This window comes from Procambarus clarkii, chromosome 32 (genome assembly GCF_040958095.1).
Source record: "Procambarus clarkii isolate CNS0578487 chromosome 32, FALCON_Pclarkii_2.0, whole genome shotgun sequence".
NCBI classification, from domain to species: Eukaryota; Metazoa; Arthropoda; class Malacostraca; order Decapoda; family Cambaridae; genus Procambarus; species Procambarus clarkii.
This window is the reverse complement of record NC_091181.1, coordinates 16,230,344-16,252,689: the sequence shown is the minus strand read 5'-3', so window position 1 is coordinate 16,252,689 and position 22,346 is coordinate 16,230,344. Positions and strand designations below refer to the sequence as shown.

Below are 22,346 nucleotides of genomic sequence, written 5' to 3'. Positions count from 1 at the left end.
AGCCTCCAGCCACTCCCATGGTCCTGGGAGCCTCCAGCAACCTTCATGGCCCTGATAGCCCCCAGCAGCCCTCATGGTCCTGGGAGCCTCCTGCCACTCCCATGGTCCTGGGAGCCTCCTGCCACTCCCATGGTCCTGGGAGCCTCCTGCCACTCTCATGGTCCGGGGAGCCTCCAGCCACTCCCATGGTCCTGGGAGCCTCCTGCCACTCTCATGGTCCTGGGAGCCTCCAGCAACCTTTACAACCGAATCATTACAGTAAAGTTAAACAGGCAGTATTTTCAGGAATGTTTCTTCGAGCTTTGAGGGTATGCAGCTCTGAGTTTTTTGATGACGAGATAGCTAAAACATATGAAATTGGGAAGAGTTTACAGTACCCTAAGATGTTTTTGGATTGTTCGTTTGGGAAAGCTAAACGTGCGTTTTATAATAATGTCTCCAAAGCAAAACCAGAAATTGGAAACTCATTGGTGGAACCTTATGCGATGGGATTTGAGAAACTTTCCCCAGTTTTTAAGACCCTTAATATCAATTTGGTGTTCACTAATAATGCGATCAAGTCAAATTTACTAAAAAAAACTCCCCTGGTACAGCAGGTTGTGTGTATTCGATTCCCTGCAATGATTGCGAGTCTGTGTACCTTGGACAAATAGGAAAATCCTTACAATTATGTATGTCCCAACATGCGTATAGTATAAGAACTGGCCAAACGTCTGATGCTTTGTATCTACATACAAGTTTATGTGATCACACTATTAATTGGGATGGGGCGAAAAGAATTACCAATTGCAATGGCTTTGTGGAACGGAATTTAATTGAGTCTGCCCTAATTATTCAATGTCCAAATCTTCTCAATGTTAGTACTGGAATGTACAAACTTGACTCAGTTTTAAGTTAAAATGTTGCATAACAGTTTAAGAAAAAACTATGATAGGGAGAGTTACATTGTCAACAATATTATATTCATATTTTATGTAGGTCAATGTGTCAGAAGGTGAGTATTTTATGTCAACAATATTATATTATTATTTTATGTAGGTTCAATGACGCTTTTTCTTTAATCCTATATTCTTACCGCTTAAATCCGTCTGACCATTTTAAACTAATCTATACCTTTTTCTGGTTAATTCTTTCTCAAGGAGATGGTGGTCAGGATATAGCGTCTGCCTCCACTCTTCCTTTCTGATTTCTTTCAGTCCGGTGTTGACAAAGGCCCAGATCGGCCGAAACGTTCATCTCTCTTTCCCATTTCTCTGTGGATTTTCTGCATATATATATATATATATATATATATATATATATATATATATATATATATATATATATATATATATATATATATATATATAAATATATATATATATAAATATATATATATATATATATATATATATATATATATATATATATATATATATATATATATATATATATATATATATATATATATATATATATATATATATTAGTATATTTTGGTAGCAGTCTTTCCTGTGGGCATTTATTATTAAATATGACCGAAAAAGTAAGATTATTAATTCTAACACGAATTTTCTCTATCTTTCTTACGTTTCTTTTCACTGTTGATGGTAATTCAAAGATCAATTCTCCAAATTCATTTTTGGAAAGCCTTCGTGACAACAAGGAGATAGTTGTCAGGAGAGGTGACAAGTCGCCAATATATGTCATTCTTAAAAAAGACGAATATCTGGCGAAAATGAACCTCATACTCTCTGACCAAACTAAGTTCCAAAGGGTAACGAAGGACACTACAGCCGAATTGAAAGCAAAGGTCAACAAACTGATCGAAACTGTGAACGCCAAGAAATCCGGACTCCACCTGCCAAAGATCATTGGGGAATATAAACCTGGATATGCGTATGGAAATGTCAAGACACACAAGCCTGGAAACCCACTTCGGCCAATCATTACCCAGATACCCACACCCACGTACAGACTGGCGAAGCGACTCATCGGCCTGCTGACTCCTTATGTTCCTTGCGCCTTCAGCCTGAAGTCTCCAAAGGAATTTGTTGACTTACTGCGGGGCACACGGGCCACAGGGATAAGAGCCTCGTTGGACGTAGAGTCGATGTTTACCAACGTACCTGTGGACGAAAGCCTATTGGTCCATATTTCTTGATGCTTCTATATTGGAGCGGAGTCTTGAAGTGGGTAGAATATAGTTGTGCATTAATTGGCTGTTGACTGCTGGTGTTGACTTCTTGATGTGTAGTGCCTCGCAGACGTCAAGCCGCCTGCTATCGCTGTGTCTATCGATGATTTCTGTGTTGTTTGCTAAGATTTCTCTGGTGATGGTTTGTTTGTGGGAAGAGATTATATGTTCCTTAATGGAGCCCTGTTGCTTATGCATCGTTAAATGCCTGGAAAGAGATGTTGTTGTCTTGCCTATATACTGGTTTTTTTGAGGCTTACAGTCCCCAAGTGGGTATTTGAAGGCATAGACGACGTTGGTCTCTTTTAAAGCGTTCTGCTTTGTGTCTGGAGAGTTTCTCATGAGTAGGCTGGCCGTTTTTCTGGTTTTATAGTAAATCGTCAGTTGTATCCTCTGATTTTTGTCTGTAGGGATAACGTTTCTATTAACAATATTTTTCAGGACCCTTTCCTCTGTTTTATGAGCTGTGGAAAAGAAGTTCCTGTAAAATAGTCTAATAAGGGGTATAGGTGTTGTGTTAATCGTCTCTTCAGAGGTTGCATGGCGTTTCACTTTCCTTCTTATGATGTCTTCGACGAAACCATTGGAGAAGCCGTTGTTGACTAGGACCTGCCTTACCCTACAGAGTTCTTCGTCGACTTGCTTCCATTCTGAGCTGTGGCTTAGAGCACGGTCGACAAGCACCATACTGTCCCCCGAGCTCAAAGCGGCAGCTAACTAAAAGCCTTCGTGAGAACAAGGAGATAGTTGTCAGGAGAGGTGACAAGTCGCCAATATATGTCATTCTTAAAAAAGACGAATATCTGGCGAAAATGAACCTCATACTTTCTGACCAAACTAAGTTCCAAAGGGTAACGAAGGACACTACAGCCGAATTGAAAGCAAAGGTCAACAAACTGATCGAAACTGTGAACGCCAAGAAATCCGGACTCCACCTGCCAAAGATCATTGGGGAATATAAACCTGGATATGCGTATGGAAATGTCAAGACACACAAGCCTGGAAACCAACTTCGGCCAATCATTACCCAGATACCCACACCCACGTACAGACTGGCGAAGCGACTCATCGGCCTGCTGACTCCTTATGTTCCTTGCGCCTTCAGCCTGAAGTCTCCAAAGGAATTTGTTGACTTACTGCGGGGCACACGGGCCACAGGGATAAGAGCCTCGTTGGACGTAGAATCGATGTTTACCAACGTACCTGTGGACGAAAGCCTATTGGTCCATATTTCTTGATGCTTCTATATTGGAGCGGAGTCTTGAAGTGGGTAGAATATAGTTGTGCATTAATTGGCTGTTGACTGCTGGTGTTGACTTCTTGATGTGTAGTGCCTCGCAGACGTCAAGCCGCCTGCTATCGCTGTGTCTATCGATGATTTCTGTGTTGTTTGCTAAGATTTCTCTGGTGATGGTTTGTTTGTGGGAAGAGATTATATGTTCCTTAATGGAGCCCTGTTGCTTATGCATCGTTAAATGCCTGGAAAGAGATGTTGTTGTCTTGCCTATATACTGTTTTTTTTTAGGCTTACAGTCCCCAAGAGGGCATTTGAAGGCATAGACGACGTTGGTCTCTTTTAAAGCGTTCTGCTTTGTGTCTGGAAAGTTTCTCATGAGTAGGCTGGCCGTTTTTCTGGTTTTATAGTAAATCGTCAGTTGTATCTTCTGATTTTTGTCTGTAAGGATAACGTTTCTACTGACAATATCTTTCAGGACCCTTTCCTCCGTTTTATGGGCTGTGGAAAAGAAGTTCCTGTAAAATAGTCTAATAGGGGGTATAGGTGTTGTGTTAGTTGTCTCTTCAGAGGTTGCATGGCGTTTCACTTTCCTTCTTATGATGTCTTCGACGAAACCATTGGAGAAGCCGTTATTGACTAGGACCTGCCTTACCCTACAAAGTTCTTCAATAAGTTTTACGAAACGCTCTCAAGTGTCGTGTCAGACTAGAAATAAAAATGAATTTTGGAGAATTGATCTTTGAATTACCATCAACAGTGAAAAGAAACGTAAGAAAGATAGAGAAAATTCGTGTTAGAATTATTAATCATACTTTTTCGGTCATATTTAATAATATATGTCTACAGGAAAGACTGCTACCAAAATATATATATATATATATATATATATATATATATATATATGTTTCATTGAATATGACCGCATATTCTGTATTTATTATTTTCTGGTTTAGGGCTTCTATCCCTCTAACTATTTTCTTAGCATCAGGGCTTAATTGAAATAGGAGTTCTCCAAAACTCATTTTCGTACTTTTAAGGTGAAGAAAAGAAGTGATTTACTATAGAGTGTATTACACTTATTTGTATAATTTGCACGACGTTTCGAACCTCCATGGTTCATTCTCAAGTGAACAGATCTTACAATACTAGTTGATTTTATACCCGCATTAGGTCAGGTGATAATACAATGAAGGTGAAAACATGGGGGGATACATAAGGGATAAAAATAGGGGCTGCAGAAGGCTTATTGGCCCATACGAGGCATCTCCTATCTAAACACAAAGATTAATCCAGTGTAATTGGCCTGTTATGTTGGACATTGTCTTCTGTGTTGGCATCGATATGTCTTGTCTTGTCCTCAGTAAGGACAAGACAAGAACATATGTCTTGTCTTGTCCTCAGTAAGGACAAGACAAGAACATATCGATGCCAACACAGAAGACAATGTCCAACATAATAGGCCAATTACACTGGATTAATCTTTGTGTTTAGATAGGAGATGCCTCGTATGGGCCAATAAGCCTTCTGCAGCCCCTATGTTTATCCCTTATGTATCCCCCCATGTTTTCACCTTCATTGTATTATCACCTGACCTTGACACTTGAGAATGTTCTTGTTCACACTTGTTCACTTGAGAATGAACCATGGAGGTTCGAAACGTCGTGCAAATTATACAAATAAGTGTAATACACTCTATAGTAAATCACTTCTTTTCTTCACCTTAAAAGTACGAAAATGAGTTTTGGTGAACTCCTATTTCAATTTAGCCCTGATGCTAAGAAAATAGTTAGAGGGATAGAAGCCCTAAACCAGAAAATAATAAATACAGAATATGCGGTCATATTCAATGAAACATGTTTGAAAGAAAACCTGCTGCCAGTATACACCAATATATATATATATATATATATATATATATATATATATATATATATATATATATATATATATATATATATATATATATATATATATAAATAAATATATATATATATATATATATATATATATATATATATATATATATATATATATATATATATATATATATGTATATATATATATATATATATATATATATATATATATATATATATATATATATATATATATATATATGTTTCATTGAATATGACAGCATATTCTGTATTTATTATTTTCTGGTTTAGGGCTTCTATCCCTCTAACTATTTTCTTAGCATCAGGGCATAATTGAAATAGGAGTTCTCCAAAACTCATTTTCGTACTTTTTAAGGTGAAGAAAAGAAGTGATTTACTATAGAGTGTATTACACTTAAGTAGTGTAATATGTGACTACGACCGCGCGCACCAGCTGCCAGCTGGCACTCCATGGAGTGCCAGCCGACAGGTGGTGCGCAGGTGTGTAGTCACACAGGTTTTTTGGGGGATTTTCGGGGAATTTTTGGCGTGTTTCGGACGCATGTGAGCGTGTTATGGTAAGTGGTCATGAAAGAGAGTAAGTTGATGAGTGCCAGGTGGTGCGCGAGGTCGTCGTCGCAGCGCGGGTGTCTAGTCACAGGGGTTTGGGAATTTCCCGGAAGTTTGGCGCGTGTCGGTCTTGAGTGGCGTGTGAGCAGGTGCGGCCCCCCACCCCGCGCGCGCGTGTCTAGTCAGGAAAGATGGGAGTAGTGTGAGAGTACGTGGTAGAGTAAGTGATAGAGTAAGAAAATAGAAGGAAGAGGGAGGAATGAGTAAAAGAATATGTATGCGTGTTTTTGCGTAGCCTTAATCGTGAGTTAGTGTGTAGATGTGAGGAAAAGGCAACACAGTCTGTTATGTTGTTTTGGGTGGGGGCTGGATGGAGCTTCCCCTTCGTCTGGAGAGAGTGCTCAGGGCCATTATGTGGTTAGACAAACCCATTGACTCCCCTACAGGAAGGTCTTAAGTGGTGTTGTAAGAAATGCATGGAAAAGACACGGGACTGCACCTGGCTTTTTCTGTGTTCGGGTCAAGAAAGAGTGAAGTCACTCTCGTTGTGAGACTGCAGCGGGTCATTATGTGGTTAGACAAACCATTAACGTCCCCTACAGGAAGTGCTAAGTGTGTGAGGATGAGGGCAAAGTCTCCTGCAGGAGGGGAGTGTACCATTACCTTAAGCGTTTTTCAATGTCGCGACGTTTTAAGCGTACTGTTCGCAGGTTGGAGCCTGACTGATCAACTTTCCAACTAGTCTGGGTATTTCTCCTACGACACCGGAAGTGGTAGGGCACCCATTACCATTGCGTTTCGCCAGGGTCCGCGACTCTCTCTCTCTAACTGTCTCTGTCTCTCTGTCTCTCTCTCTCTGTCTCCCTGTCTCTCTCTCTCTCTCTCTCTCTCTCTCTCTCTCTCTCTCTCTCTCTCTCTCTCTCTCTCTCTCTCTCTCTCTCTCTCTCTCTCTCTCTGTCTCTCTCTCTGTCTCCCTGTCTCTCTCTGTCTCTCTGTCTCCCTGTCTCTCTCTCTCTAACTGTCTCTGTCGCTCTGTCTCCCTCTCTCTCTCTCTCTCTCTCTCTCTCTCTCTCTCTCTCTCTCTCTCTCTCTCTCTCTCTCTCTCTCTCTCTGTCTGTCTCCATGTCTCTCTCTCTCTCTCTCTCTCTCTCTCTCTCTCTCTCTCTCTCTCTCTCTCTCTCTCTCTCTCTCTCTCTCTGTCTGTCTCCATGTCTCTCTCTCTCTCTCTCTCTCTCTCTCTCTCTCTCTCTCTCTCTCTCTCTCTCTCTCTATCTCTCTCTCTCTCTCTCTCTCTCTCTCTCTCTCTCTCTCTCTCTCCTTCGTATTGTTCATTCATTCATAGTTCCTTTCATTAAAACTATTTCAGTTTTACTTATATAAACAAAGCCATCTCCGGCTCTTGTCCCCGGCTTAGTTCATTTGTACAAGATCGTTAGTAATAGATCAATTTTCCGAAATTTAAAGCAGTCATACTTCAAAGTTAGTAAATAATATCAAGTCAGTTACTGAGCTCTAGCTCTCTCGTATATTTGTAAATAACCCAGCAATTTCACTGTAATTTCTACCCTCTGTATTTCATAGTAAAATATGATGTAAACAATTATAAAACTCTAGCTCCTGTCCTCTGTCCAAGTCCACTCCTATAAATTTATTACTATCAGTCCAATTCTCCTGAGATTTGAACACCAACTACATTTTCAGTCATAGTAATAAAAACCGGTTCAGTTATCAAGTTTCAACTCTTGCCCCCTCAGCTTAGTTCATTTTTTTGTACAAGTTCTTTATTTTCCAACTAAATCACCTTGAGATTTAAGATCGCTTTATTTCTAACGTAGTAAAATTAATCTGGACATTAACCAAGCTCCATTTCCTCAGTCTTAGATCATCGAACATAATTATATCCGTTCAAACCCCTCTCCAGCCTAACTGTTTATCAGAGTAAACACCTTCCATAGCGTGAGTTTACACGCAACATCAACCATTAGTAATCCTTCGATCCAACAGGAAAAACAGAGACTCATGTTAACATAATAGGTGAAAAAAAGTTAATCTTTCTCTTAACACGTTTTATTCATTGACTGGTAGACACATACATATTTATCTTGGTAAAAACAAAACATATTAACTGTCAGACAGACAGACAGACATAGGTGAAAAAAGTTAATCTTTCTCTTAACACGTTTTATTCAATGACTGGTAGACACATACATATTTATCTTGGTAAAAACAAAACATATTAACTGGCAGACAGACAGACAGACAGACATAGGTGAAAAAAGTTAATCTTTCTCTTAACACGTTTTATTCAATGACTGGTAGACACATACATATTTATCTTGGTAAAAACAAAACATATTAACTGTCAGACAGACAGACAGACAGACATAGGTGAAAAAAGTTAATCTTTCTCTTAACACGTTTTATTCAATGACTGGTAGACACATACATATTTATCTTGGTAAAAACAAAACATATTAACTGTCAGACAGACAGACAGACAGACATAACACACAGCTTAAAGCAGTTATCAGCGGAGTTTCAAAAGTTTTTTTTTTTTTTCAACTATTATGAGCTGTTTTCCATGTTTCTTTAACACCATGGCTAAGTGAGCCAGAGCTGTGTAGTAGTGGACCTCCCATTCAAGCTTTTCACCCGGATTCAAGTCATCACTGTCAATCATTCCCAAACCATAAGGAATTTTAACGCGCTTGATTGTATTATGACGCTTAGTCATGCTTAAAATTTGATTAATGCATAGTTTAAAGCTCCATCGTCTCTTGATCTTAGTATCATTGCAGAGTCCCTCCATTATACAATCTCTATCCTCCCCACACTGCTCTAATAGAATTTTTTGGTTAACAGCATTATTTTCTATTGGTGGTCCTGTGCTATATCTGGTCACAATAGCTATAACATGTGGTAGACTTTCTGGTGAGGGGGAAGGAGAAAAGACATAGACATAGTTAGTTAATGGTTGGATCACTCACTGTAGTCGTGTATAAGGATACATTTCCCAGATCTCGCAAGACATTCCTCCTGAATGGGTGTGAATTGAAGGAATATCATACACTATACAGTCACCAGGATGGATCTCATCCATTGCCAGATAATCACCTTCTACTTTGCAGTCTTTAAGACTGGTTAGTTTATGGAGCATGTACCTTGAACACATCTTGACAGTTATTAAACGCAAGTTTGCGGATGTAAGAATTATATACAGTATAGAGTTATCAGTTGCTCTTTTCATTCCTCTATCACATCTATAAACACACTCAACTGTTTGTTAAAGCGGGAAGATAAACACAGAGTATAATATTATTTTTTTTATTATTATTAATTGCAAGCATGGAAAATGGTAACAATAGTAAATAAATAAAGTCAATAGTTTTTATATATATATATATATATATATATATATATATATATATATATTTCTAGTCAACTGTTAAATCTATCACTTCGATGTCTCCTGTGAGATCTATTATAGGCACGGCTTTGCAATGAGGTTTTGTAGTTTCACCTCCAGCTTCATCTGCGTTCAAGTTGTTGTTCTTCATCCGATGATAAGCAGAGGCAACTCCTTCACTTAACTTATGTGTAAGCACACCGTGTGTAGGCAATGCTATAGGGATTGCATTGCTTGCAGAGTCAACCATCACAAATTTCAACCCGCAACGATGATAATACCGCTCCAACTTCATCATTATGGGTAGATATTTCTGCCTCCACACTTCTTGATTGTAGCTCTTCCAGTACTGACCACAGCCCATCCCAAGTCCAAAAGGGAAAATTATGCGGTTAATTTTATATTCTTCTTCTCTTGTTAAGATGATTGCAAAGGCCTTACGCAGAGATTTTGTAAACCAATAGCGACGCATTTCTTCTGTATCCAACTGTAAGCCTCTGTAGTAGTGCGGGTCGACAGCATATAACGACTCGATTTCCTTCATCGTCATGTTCAGGGGTTTAGATGATTTCCCTCCGGCGTAATGAGTTATTAATCCGATGAGATGAGGTAGATGCGGGTCATCACCAATTCGGTTGTTGAATTGAGGGGGTTCACCATAGACAATCTCTCCAGGCAGGGCTCGGTCTCTTCTCTCTGCACGATTTTTGTAGGGTAGTTTGCTCCGATGAATGCGAGCATAGGGAAAACGAGTCCATAATTCTTCAACCATCCCACTTGTCATCACACTACAGGCGTCCATATCATAGATGATGCAGTCGGAGTAAGAATACTCCGAAAAAGATGAAATGCTGCCAGCTACAGTCGTCAACATCTTATCTGATGAGTGGAGTAGAGGAAGTGAGTTGGAGAGGGGCGAGCATCCGCCCCTTTATACGGTCGTGCGAAGGTTACTGGGTTTCCTGTTTTGTTTCGTTCCTGTTTCCTTGGGGCGAACTAAAATCACTTTGACGTTATAAGGGTTTAATCTCCCCTGCATATTTTGAATAATGGGGAGGTGAGTACTTTCCCACTCTGCATCTTCACACCAACCTGACATACCTACACCCCAGGGAAGAATAACTTTCGTGATCTCCTCGGTATCTTCAATATACAATAAGAGTTCTTCTAATGATTTCGTCAAGTATAACATGCGGTTTTCTTTCGTATCAGCACGCAGCCCTTTAACCATAGAGTAATCTTTTGATTTACCGGCAATGGCTTGAGCAATATCATTCCTCTCAATAGGCTTCCCTAATCCATACTGCGTTGCCAAGGCTACTAGGCTTGGTCCTTGACTGTCTCTACTGATGTGAATGGATCCAGGTGTTGGACGGTCTTCTCTGATGCATCTCTTTAGATTATACAATTGCGTTCTGGCGTAAGCGGTGGCATGAGAATATTTATCAGCAATGTCCTGGGACATGCCGTAGGGAGAGCATGATATACAATTTACAGAGTAGGCAATGCAACACTCTCGATTGTTAAACTCCTCATCCGTCATGTATCCGTGATGAATTTCTACAGAGTTCATTTTGGCTATGGAGTTCATTTTTTTTTTTCCCCAACGCGCTATAGATGAAACACAGGGGAGCGATGAGCGGGCCGTAATGAATTAGTGTGATCTACTCAACCCCTTTTATCCTCGTCGTGTGTGAGGCGCGTGCGCGCAGACTCCCGGGATAGTTTCCAATTAACGATTAACCATACTCCATAGTTTCATATTTTATATTATTTATTTATTATTTATTATTATTATTATTTAATAAACGTGGATTATAGTCCATTCTAGCAGTAAGATCTGTGTAATACTATATTCTCAACAATGAGGTTTTATATTAACTTCGCACCAAGCTATGTTTTTTTCTAAGTTGTGGAGAGCTTGGTATATCCCTTCACTATAGAAATTAATCTAAGTTGTAACATATATATATATATATATATATATATATATATATATATATATATATATATATATATATATATATATATATATATGTATATATATATATATATATATATATATATATATATATATATATATATATATATATATATATATATATATATATATATATATATATATAATATGCACTACTCCCAACCAAACATAGACCCGATAATATTCTACAAAAACAAGAAGTCTTCCAAACTCCTTATCAAAACAGTTCCGAAGGAGAACCCTCTACAGCAGTCAATCGTTGCATACTTGTACACTTGCCCCCATGAAGGATGCAACCTTCAATCTAAGTACATAGGTAAGTCACCAACCAACCAAGCTGTGGAGGTGATTATCCCATAATCTTCAATCCCCGCCCCCCAGGAATCACATGAGACAGGCTCTTGTCATCACTCTAACAAGAGAAATGTTGAACAAGAATAACTGCATAATAGACAAAACCATGGATGTAAGAAGATTGTGAATTCTTGAGACAGTTCGCATAAGAATAGTTCAACTTACAATGATCACCCAAATCATGGAGTTGATTACTCTACTCACCGTGAGAGTAAGGTCGAGACTCGAACATGACACCACCGTCACAGAAGACAATATCCAACGAGATATATATATATATATATATATATATATATATATATATATATATATATATATATATATATATATATATATATATATATATATATATTCCATTGAATATGACCGCATATTCTGTATTTATTATTTTCTGGTTTAGGGCTTCTATCCCTCTAACTATTTTCTTAGCATCAGGGCTTAATCGAAATAGGAGTTCTCCAAAACTCATTTTCGTAATTTTAAGGTGAAGAAAAGAAGTGATTTACTATAGAGTGTATTACACTTATTTGTATAATTTGCACGACGTTTCGAACCTCCATGGTTCATTCTCAAGTGAACAGATCTTACAATACTAGTTGATTTTATACCCGCATTAGGTCAGGTGATAATACAATGAAGGTGAAAACATGGGGGGATACATAAGGGATAAATGTGAGGTGAAACATAAAGGCTGCAGAAGGCTTATTGGCCCGTACGAGGCATCTCCTATCTAAACACAAAGATTAATCCAGTGTAATTGGCCTGTTATGTTGGACATTGTCTTCTGTGTTGGCATCGATATGTTCTTGTCTTGTCCTTACTCTCATGGTGGGTAGAGTAAATAGTTCCGTGATTTGGGTGTTCATGGTAGGTCGCTCTATTCTTATGTGAATTGCCTCAAGAATTTGTAATCTTCTTGAATCTTGGGTTTTGTCTATTATGCAAGTATTCTTGTTCAACATTTCTCTTGTTAGAGTAATGTCATGGGCTTGTCTCATGTGATTCCTAGGGGCACCAGATTGAAGATGGCATGTCAAACGCCTCGTCAGCTTGGTCGACGTCATACCTATGTACTTACATTGAAGGTTACATCCTTCGTGGGGGCAAGTGTACATGTATACAACGCTTGACTGCTGTAGAGGGTTCTCCGTCGGCTTCGGGCTGTTTTTGATAAGGAGTTCGGAAGTCTTCTTGGTTTTGTAGAATATTATCAGGTTTATGTTTTGGTTAGGAGTAGTGCTTTTTACTCCTTTACGGATTATTTCTTTCATTATTCTTTCCTCTTTTATATGTTCACTGTGCATGGTTGATTTGTAATATAATTTTATTGGGGGTGTTGTGGTTTCTGTTCTAGGTTCTGAATTATACCAACGGTCCAAGTGTCTTCTTATAGCAGCGTTTATTTCCGCGTTGCTATATCCGTTGTTCACCAATACCTGAGTTACTCTTTCAAACTCTCTACTCACGTTGCTCCATTCAGAGCAGTGGGTAAGCGCTCGACGAATATAAGCATTGAGAACACTGGTTTTGTATCTTTGGGGGCACTCACTTCTACCGTTCAGGCATAATCCTATGTTGGTGGGCTTGGTATAAACGTTGGTGCTTAAAGAGGTTCCTGTTTTTGTTATTAGTACATCCAAGAATGGCAGACTGTTATTTTCACTATTTTCATGTGTAAATCGGAGTACTGACTCTCTCTCTAGGTGTCTTTTTAGGTCAATTAGTTCATCTGAGTCTTTTACTATTACGAATATGTCATCTACATAACGGCAGTATACAGTTGGTTTTTGTCTGCTACTGAAGACCCTATCTTCGATGGTTCCCATATAAAAATTAGCAAATAAAACTCCTAAGGGGGAGCCCATAGCTACTCCGTCTATTTGTAAATACATGTCTCCTTGTGGACTGATGAAAGGGGCTTCCTTTGTACATGCTTCGAGAAGACTTTCTCCGATTTACACATGAAAATAGTGAAAATAACAGTCTGCCATTCTTGGATGTACTAATAACAAAAACAGGAACCTCTTTAAGCATCAACGTTTATACCAAGCCCACCAACATAGGATTATGCCTGAACGGTAGAAGTGAGTGCCCCCAAAGATACAAAACCAGTGTTCTCAATGCTTATATTCGTCGAGCGCTTACCCACTGCTCTGAATGGAGCAACGTGAGTAGAGAGTTTGAAAGAGTAACTTAGGTATTGGTGAACAACGGATATAGCAACGCGGAAATAAACGCTGCTATAAGAAGACACTTGGACCGTTGGTATAAATCAGAACCTAGAACAGAAACCACAACACCCCCAATAAAATTATATTACAAATCAACCATGCACAGTGAACATATAAAAGAGGAAAGAATAATGAAAGAAATAATCCGTAAAGGAGTAAAAAGCACTACTCCTAACCAAAACATAAACCTGTTAATATTCTACAAAACCAAGAAGACTTCCGAACTCCTTATCAAAAACAGCCCGAAGCCGACGGAGAACCCTCTACAGCAGTCAAGCGTTGTATACATGTACACTTGCCCCCACGAAGGATGTAACCTTCAATGTAAGTACATAGGTATGACGTCGACCAAGCTGACGAGGCGTTTGACATGCCATCTTCAATCTGGTGCCCCTAGGAATCACATGAGACAAGCCCATGACATTACTCTAACAAGAGAAATGTTGAACAAGAATACTTGCATAATAGACAAAACCCAAGATTCAAGAAGATTACAAATTCTTGAGGCAATTCACATAAGAATAGAGCGACCTACCATGAACACCCAAATCACGGAACTATTTACTCTACCCACCATGAGAGTAAGGACAAGACAAGAACATATCGATGCCAACACAGAAGACAATGTCCAACATAACAGGCTAATTACACTGGATTAATCTTTGTGTTTAGATAGGAGATGCCTCGTACGGGCCAATAAGCCTTCTGCAGCCTTTATGTTTCACCTCACATTTATCCCTTATGTATCCCCCCATGTTTTCACCTTCATTGTATTATCACCTGACCTAATGCGGGTATAAAATCAACTAGTATTGTAAGATCTGTTCACTTGAGAATGAACCATGGAGGTTCGAAACGTCGTGCAAATTATACAAATAAGTGTAATACACTCTATAGTAAATCACTTCTTTTCTTCACCTTAAAATTACGAAAATGAGTTTTGGAGAACTCCTATTTCGATTAAGCCCTGATGCTAAGAAAATAGTTAGAGGGATAGAAGCCCTGAACCAGAAAATAATAAATACAGAATATGCGGTCATATTCAATGAAACATGTTTGAAAGAAAACCTGTTGCCAGTATACACCAATATATATATATATGCGAACAAGCCTGAATGGTCCCCAGGACTATATGCGAATGAAAACTCACACCCCAGAAGTGACTCGAACCCATACTCCCAGAAGCAACGCAACTGGTAACTACAGGGCGCCTTAATCCGCTTGACCATCACGGCCGTCAAAGGAAGTGATAGCCGAGGCTATTTGAGCCACTTCCCCGACGGCAACTCGGATGGTAATCTTGGGCATAGCATTTCACCAAATCACCTCATTCTTTGGGGCACACGTGAGGAACACAAATGCGAACAAGCCTGAATGGTCCCCAGGACTATATGCGAATGAAAACTCACACCCCAGAAGTGACTCGAACCCATACTCCCAGAAGCAACGCAACTGGTAACTACAGGGCGCCTTAATCCGCTTGACCATCACGGCCGTCAAAGGAAGTGATAGCCGAGGCTATTTGAGCCACTTCCCCGACGGCAACTCGGATGGTAATCTTGGGCATAGCATTTCACCAAATCACCTCATTCTTTGGGGCACACGTGAGGAACACAAATGCGAACAAGCCTGAATGGTCCCCAGGACTATATGCGAATGAAAACTCACACCCCAGAAGTGACTCGAACCCATACTCCCAGAAGCAACGCAACTGGTAACTACAGGGCGCCTTAATCCGCTTGACCATCACGGCCGTCAAAGGAAGTGATAGCCGAGGCTATTTGAGCCACTTCCCCGACGGCAACTCGGATGGTAATCTTGGGCATAGCATTTCACCAAATCACCTCATTCTTTGGGGCACACGTGAGGAACACAAATGCAAACAAGCCTGAATGGTCCCCAGGACTATATGCGAATGAAAACTCACACCCCAGAAGTGACTCGAACCCATACTCCCAGAAGCAACGCAACTGGTAACTACAGGGCGCCTTAATCCGCTTGACCATCACGGCCGTCAAAGGAAGTGATAGCCGAGGCTATTTGAGCCACTTCCCCGACGGCAACTCGGATGGTAATCTTGGGCATAGCATTTCACCAAATCACCTCATTCTTTGGGGCACACGTGAGGAACACAAATGCGAACAAGCCTGAATGGTCCCCAGGACTATATGCGAATAAAAACTCACACCCCAGAAGTGACTCGAACCCATACTCCCAGAAGCAACGCAACTGGTAACTACAGGGCGCCTTAATCCGCTTGACCATCACGGCCGTCAAAGGAAGTGATAGCCGAGGCTATTTGAGCCACTTCCCCGACGGCAACTCGGATGGTAATCTTGGGCATAGCATTTCACCAAATCACCTCATTCTTTGGGGCACACGTGAGGAACACAAATGCGAACAAGCCTGAATGGTCCCCAGGACTATATGCGAATGAAAACGATGGTCAAGCGGATTAAGGCGCCCTGTAGTTACCAGTTGCGTTGCTTCTGGGAGTATGGGTTCGAGTCACTTCTGGGGTGTGAGTTTTCATTCGCATATAGTCCTGGGGACCATTCAGGCTTGTTCGCATTTGTGTTCCTCACGTGTGCCCCAAAGAATGAGGTGATTTGGTGAAATGCTATGCCCAAGATTACCATCCGAGTTGCCGTCGGGGAAGTGGCTCAAATAGCCTCGGCTATCACTTCCTTTGACGGCCGTGATGGTCAAGCGGATTAAGGCGCCCTGTAGTTACCAGTTGCGTTGCTTCTGGGAGTATGGGTTCGAGTCACTTCTGGGGTGTGAGTTTTCATTCGCATATAGTCCTGGGGACCATTCAGGCTTGTTCGCATTTGTGTTCCTCACGTGTGCCCCAAAGAATGAGGTGATTTGGTGAAATGCTATGCCCAAGATTACCATCCGAGTTGCCGTCGGGGAAGTGGCTCAAATAGCCTCGGCTATCACTTCCTTTGACGGCCGTGATGGTCAAGCGGATTAAGGCGCCCTGTAGTTACCAGTTGCGTTGCTTCTGGGAGTATGGGTTCGAGTCACTTCTGGGGTGTGAGTTTTCATTCGCATATAGTCCTGGGGACCATTCAGGCTTGTTCGCATTTGTGTTCCTCACGTGTGCCTCAAAGAATGAGGTGATTTGGTGAAATGCTATGCCCAAGATTACCATCCGAGTTGCCGTCGGGGAAGTGGCTCAAATAGCCTCGGCTATCACTTCCTTTGACGGCCGTGATGGTCAAGCGGATTAAGGCGCCCTGTAGTTACCAGTTGCGTTGCTTCTGGGAGTATGGGTTCGAGTCACTTCTGGGGTGTGAGTTTTCATTCGCATATAGTCCTGGGGACCATTCAGGCTTGTTCGCATTTGTGTTCCTCACGTGTGCCCCAAAGAATGAGGTGATTTGGTGAAATGCTATGCCCAAGATTACCATCCGAGTTGCCGTCGGGGAAGTGGCTCAAATAGCCTCGGCTATCACTTCCTTTGACGGCCGTGATGGTCAAGCGGATTAAGGCGCCCTGTAGTTACCAGTTGCGTTGCTTCTGGGAGTATGGGTTCGAGTCACTTCTGGGGTGTGAGTTTTCATTCGCATATAGTCCTGGGGACCATTCAGGCTTGTTCGCATTTGTGTTCCTCACGTGTGCCCCAAAGAATGAGGTGATTTGGTGAAATGCTATGCCCAAGATTACCATCCGAGTTGCCGTCGGGGAAGTGGCTCAAATAGCCTCGGCTATCACTTCCTTTGACGGCCGTGATGGTCAAGCGGATTAAGGCGCCCTGTAGTTACCAGTTGCGTTGCTTCTGGGAGTATGGGTTCGAGTCACTTCTGGGGTGTGAGTTTTCATTCGCATATAGTCCTGGGGACCATTCAGGCTTGTTCGCATTTGTGTTCCTCACGTGTGCCCCAAAGAATGAGGTGATTTGGTGAAATGCTATGCCCAAGATTACCATCCGAGTTGCCGTCGGGGAAGTGGCTCAAATAGCCTCGGCTATCACTTCCTTTGACGGCCGTGATGGTCAAGCGGATTAAGGCGCCCTGTAGTTACCAGTTGCGTTGCTTCTGGGAGTATGGGTTCGAGTCACTTCTGGGGTGTGAGTTTTCATTCATATATATATATATATATATATATATATATATATATATATATATATATATATATATATATATATATATATATATATATATATATATATAACATATTTATCCCCAACAAAAAAACTACTCCCTCGAGCGGTGTTTAGTGCGAGTGCGAACTTTAATCCGCTACTGGATAGAAAAGATTAGATTTTTTTTTTTCAATCCGTGCGATGCCGTCTATTTCATCTTTCCCAATACCTCTGCTTAAACTAATTGGGTTTACCATTAAGCTTATACATAGATTTCTCAATGAATATGTAGCGATATGCGTCACCCCATTCTCGAGGATAAATAGCCCGGAAACGGTCAAACCTTTACCACAATTTTGAGTGTTCGACCCAGCATGGATGTCTTTCGCAGCAAAACTTTCCGAAGCATGGAACGTTTGCGTTGTGAGCAGATGAGGTTAGACACCTTTGTGGGATGGCGTGTTGACTGGCTTTTGCCCCCGGATTTAGCCAGTGATGGATTCTACTTCACCAAATCCGTGGATTACTGCATATGCAGTTTCTGTTACGCCTTAATTGGAGGATGGGTGGAGGGGGAGGACACCCCCCGCAGTCGTCATGTAACTGCAGCTCCACACTGTCCTTTCATCACCGGTAAACGTACTGAAAATGTCAGCATTGCGCTAAGCAACATGGTCTATGCCTATGGATTGAATTTCACCTATTCCGTCCTGCAACTGGAAAGAGATGGAAATTCAACCAACAGTTGTAAGTATCCATCACAATTATGTGTTATCTCATAGTCGCTGTGAATAACGTTGCTTGTATAGTCATTGTGAATAGCTTGATAATAAGATAGTGTGTGTGTGTGTGTGTGTGTGTGTGTGTGTGTGTGTGTGTGTGTGTGTGTGTGTGTGTGTGTGTGTGTGTGTGTGTGTGTGTGTGTGTGTGTTTATAGGAACGGTACGCGTATATATATATATATATATATATATATATATATATATATATATATATATATATATATATATATATATATATATATATATATATATATATATATATATATATATATATATATATATATATATATATTATTATTATTATTATTATTATTTTAATAATTGCAGGTACTGTGGAATGGAGTGAGGAAAACTCTGGAATTCTACCATTCTCTATGCCCATTTACCCAGAGATGGCAGGGTATAAGTCTCAGTTGGCATCATTCGGCATCATCTGGCCTGATATGTGCGGCCAGTCTCCGGCAGAATTATCTCGTGCTGGCTTTTTCTCTTGTGGTAAGTATTGGAAGATATTATTATTATTATTATTATTATTATTATTATTATTATTATTATTATTATTATTATTATTGATGTCTTAATGTAATCACACAAACCCTCTCTGTTTGAGACGAGCTAGTATTTACTTTCTCATTTTTATATATATATATATATATATATATATATATATATATATATATATATATATATATATATATATATTTCTTTTTTCTTAGGAGTTGGAGACCATATACGATGCTTTTATTGCGGTGGTGGCCTTGTCAACTTCACACCTTCAGACGACCCCTGGACTCTCCACGCTCGGTACTACCCACGCTGTGTATACTTAAACTTGAAGAAAGATCGTGCCTTCATTAAAAATGCGGTTCCTTTCTCACCTCCTCAACCGACAGTGGCAGTCGATGAAACATTGATAAATGCGCTCCTGCACGGTCTCGATTATTACAATGGACTCGCCGCTACTGTAGGATTTCCTTACATCGCCCTGCGAGGTGCACTAAGAGAATACCTCAAGATTAAAAAGGATGTATTACCTCTCCTTAGCGAATCTAACTGTGTAGAGGTTATGTTGTGGTTTTTAGATGGTGTGGGTGAAAGTGAGGACACAGGTGCAGTAACTGAATCTCCCTTAGAAGTATTATCATCCCAAGGTGTTATTTTTCCCCGCCCAGTTTCCCCTGTAGTGGAGGTAGATGAAGGAGAGGAAGAGAATGCAGTGCATGGTGCAGCTAGGTTTTATTGTAAGGTATGTTTCACTCAAGAAATAAACACGGTTCTCATTCCGTGTAGGCATATGGTTGTATGTTGGATTGTGTAACACGATGTGATAAATGTCCTGTATGTCGTGGAGATATAGCACATCTACTTCTTCCAATCATCTCTTAATAAAAACAAATCCAAAGTTGTTTCTTTTATATTATCCTTATGTATTATTATTATTATTATTATTATTATTATTATTAAGGCTGAGGGAGTTGGAGGTGTGTGGTAAGGAGGCAGCCTCGTGAACGGGGGGTATATAGCTCACCCTTGACCTGTCAGGGCCAACACTCCGTCACAAAACAATCCAAGATGACCGCGCGGGCCTCTGGTGCCTCCAACGGTGTGACCTCTCCTCACTCAGAGGGGGATGAGCGCTTAGGACAGGCTATTGCAATAATACGAGGTACGTTTCCCTTAAGTTGAGTCATATTGTGCTAAGATGCTTATTGATGTTGTTTGCTAATGTTGATGTAAGAAATAATAACAATAATGTGTGTGTGTGTGTGTGTGTTATGGTAGTAATGTTATGCTAGTAATGTAAACTTTTTTTTAGATTATCTGGAGAAAGCTGGCAGCAGCAGCAGCAGCAGCAGCAGTGGACCCACCAGATCCACCTCTGGTGGTAACATCTTTATATTCTTGGGAACCACCCACATACACACGAACACGGGGGAAGTGTCTGTGTCCTCTCCCCCTACTCCTGTCGACTACGGTGTCAGCCTCCCCTCACACACTGGTGATTCCAGCCGTAGCGACCAGGTCGCGACAGGTGTCGCCACACGCCCCGCGCGTGTGTGTCTCCCTACTCACCCCCCTACGACCCCGGTTGGTGGAGATTGTGGTGATAGAAGTAGTAGTAGTAACACAATCCCTCATTGTGTACCAACCACCCCTACTGCCGATCAGAGGGGTGGTGAGGTAATATATTTTATGAATACAGCTGAAGAGGTATTGTCCCCCAGCCTTTTAACGGGGGGGGGGGTGTGGAGTAAGTAGTGACCATACTACTAGTAGTACTGCTAGGGATGATAGGACTGAAGAAGAAGAAGAAGTAGTGGTGAGAATGAGTGAGGATATTTCACAGAGTGGTGAGTATCCAGATCTCATGACTCTGAGCGGAGGTCTCGATGATTCGGTGTTTGCCGGTATTTCACTCTCAGAGGATAACCCCGCTACTCTAACAGAAAATGATCTGAATGTAGAAGCTTTACTGGGTGAGCGTATAATGCTTACAGACAGTCAGCAACGTGGGTTGCTGACTGACGTTGATGTGAATCTTTTCCTCAACCCTCAACTTAGCCCACTCCAAGGTATGTCTACTAACCATGACCCCGAAGCCAGTGCTCGTTCCTCCTCCTCCACATCCCGCAACACTAAACTAAGTTCACACAAACCCACATCTCGGGCCAGACCTCGTGATGAGTGTAGCACTATGTCTCAGACTGTGATAATAAGTAGTGATGATGAAAACTTTACTCCTCTACGAAGGATTCGAGTTGGAGACGATCTTAATAGATCCCGTTATATTGACACCACCACCAGTGATAGCGAGTGTGATAGTGAGGTTGAGCGTGAAATAATCGCTCCTCCCCCACCTAAACGTCAGATTAAACGAACGGATGTTCGTCTAACTATAGAAAAAAAAGCTAGCAAAAATCTAAAATCTAAGTCTAAAGCCAGCAAAAACTTTTTGAAACTCCGCTGATAACTGCTTTAAGCTGTGTGTTATGTCTGTCTGTCTGACAGTTAATATGTTTTGTTTTTACCAAGATAAATATGTATGTGTCTACCAGTCATTGAATAAAACGTGTTAAGAGAAAGATTAACTTTTTTCACCTATGTCCGTCTGTCTGTCTGTCTGTCTGTCTGTCTGACAGTTAATATGTTTTGTTTTTACCAAGATAAATATGTATGTGTCTACCAGTCATTGAATAAAACGTGTTAAGAGAAAGATTAACTTTTTTCACCTATGTCTGTCTGTCTGTCTGTCTGTCTGTCTGTCTGACAGTTAATATGTTTTGTTTTTACCAAGATAAATATGTATGTGTCTACCAGTCATTGAATAAAACGTGTTAAGAGAAAGATTAACTTTTTTCACCTATGTCTGTCTGTCTGTCTGTCTGTCTGACAGTTAATATGTTTTGTTTTTACCAAGATAAATATGTATGTGTCTACCAGTCATTGAATAAAACGTGTTAAGAGAAAGATTAACTTTTTTCACCTATGTCCGTCTGTCTGTCTGTCTGTCTGACAGTTAATATGTTTTGTTTTTACCAAGATAAATATGTATGTGTCTACCAGTCAATGAATAAAACGTGTTAAGAGAAAGATTAACTTTTTTTCACCTATTATGTTAACATGAGTCTCTGTTTTTCCTGT

At 40.5% G+C, this 22,346-nt stretch overlaps 1 protein-coding gene across 1 annotated transcript; it reads left to right on the top strand.

Moving 5' to 3' along the window:
- Nucleotides 1-19,096: 19,096 nt before the first annotated feature.
- Nucleotides 19,097-20,593, top strand: LOC123767413 (baculoviral IAP repeat-containing protein 8-like). The gene is made up of 3 exons (XM_069334816.1): nt 19,097-19,199; nt 19,484-19,937; nt 20,521-20,593. Exons 1-3 carry the CDS (start codon nt 19,097-19,099, stop codon nt 20,591-20,593), a joined length of 630 nt encoding a protein of 209 aa, XP_069190917.1.
- Nucleotides 20,594-22,346: the final 1,753 nt, after the last annotated feature.

What these genes read in the sequence shown, in the direction of transcription:
- LOC123767413 (XM_069334816.1), top strand. Translation starts at nt 19,097, where the DNA reads ATGGCAGGGTATAAGTCTCAGTTGGCATCATTCGGCATCATCTGGCCT. An exon ending in TGCTGGCTTTTTCTCTTGTG is followed by an intron (nt 19,200 to 19,483) that starts GTAAGTATTGGA and finishes TCACACCTTCAG; the next exon opens with ACGACCCCTGGACTCTCCAC. An exon ending in GCAGTGCATGGTGCAGCTAG is followed by an intron (nt 19,938 to 20,520) that starts GTTTTATTGTAA and finishes ACTTTTTTTTAG; the next exon opens with ATTATCTGGAGAAAGCTGGC.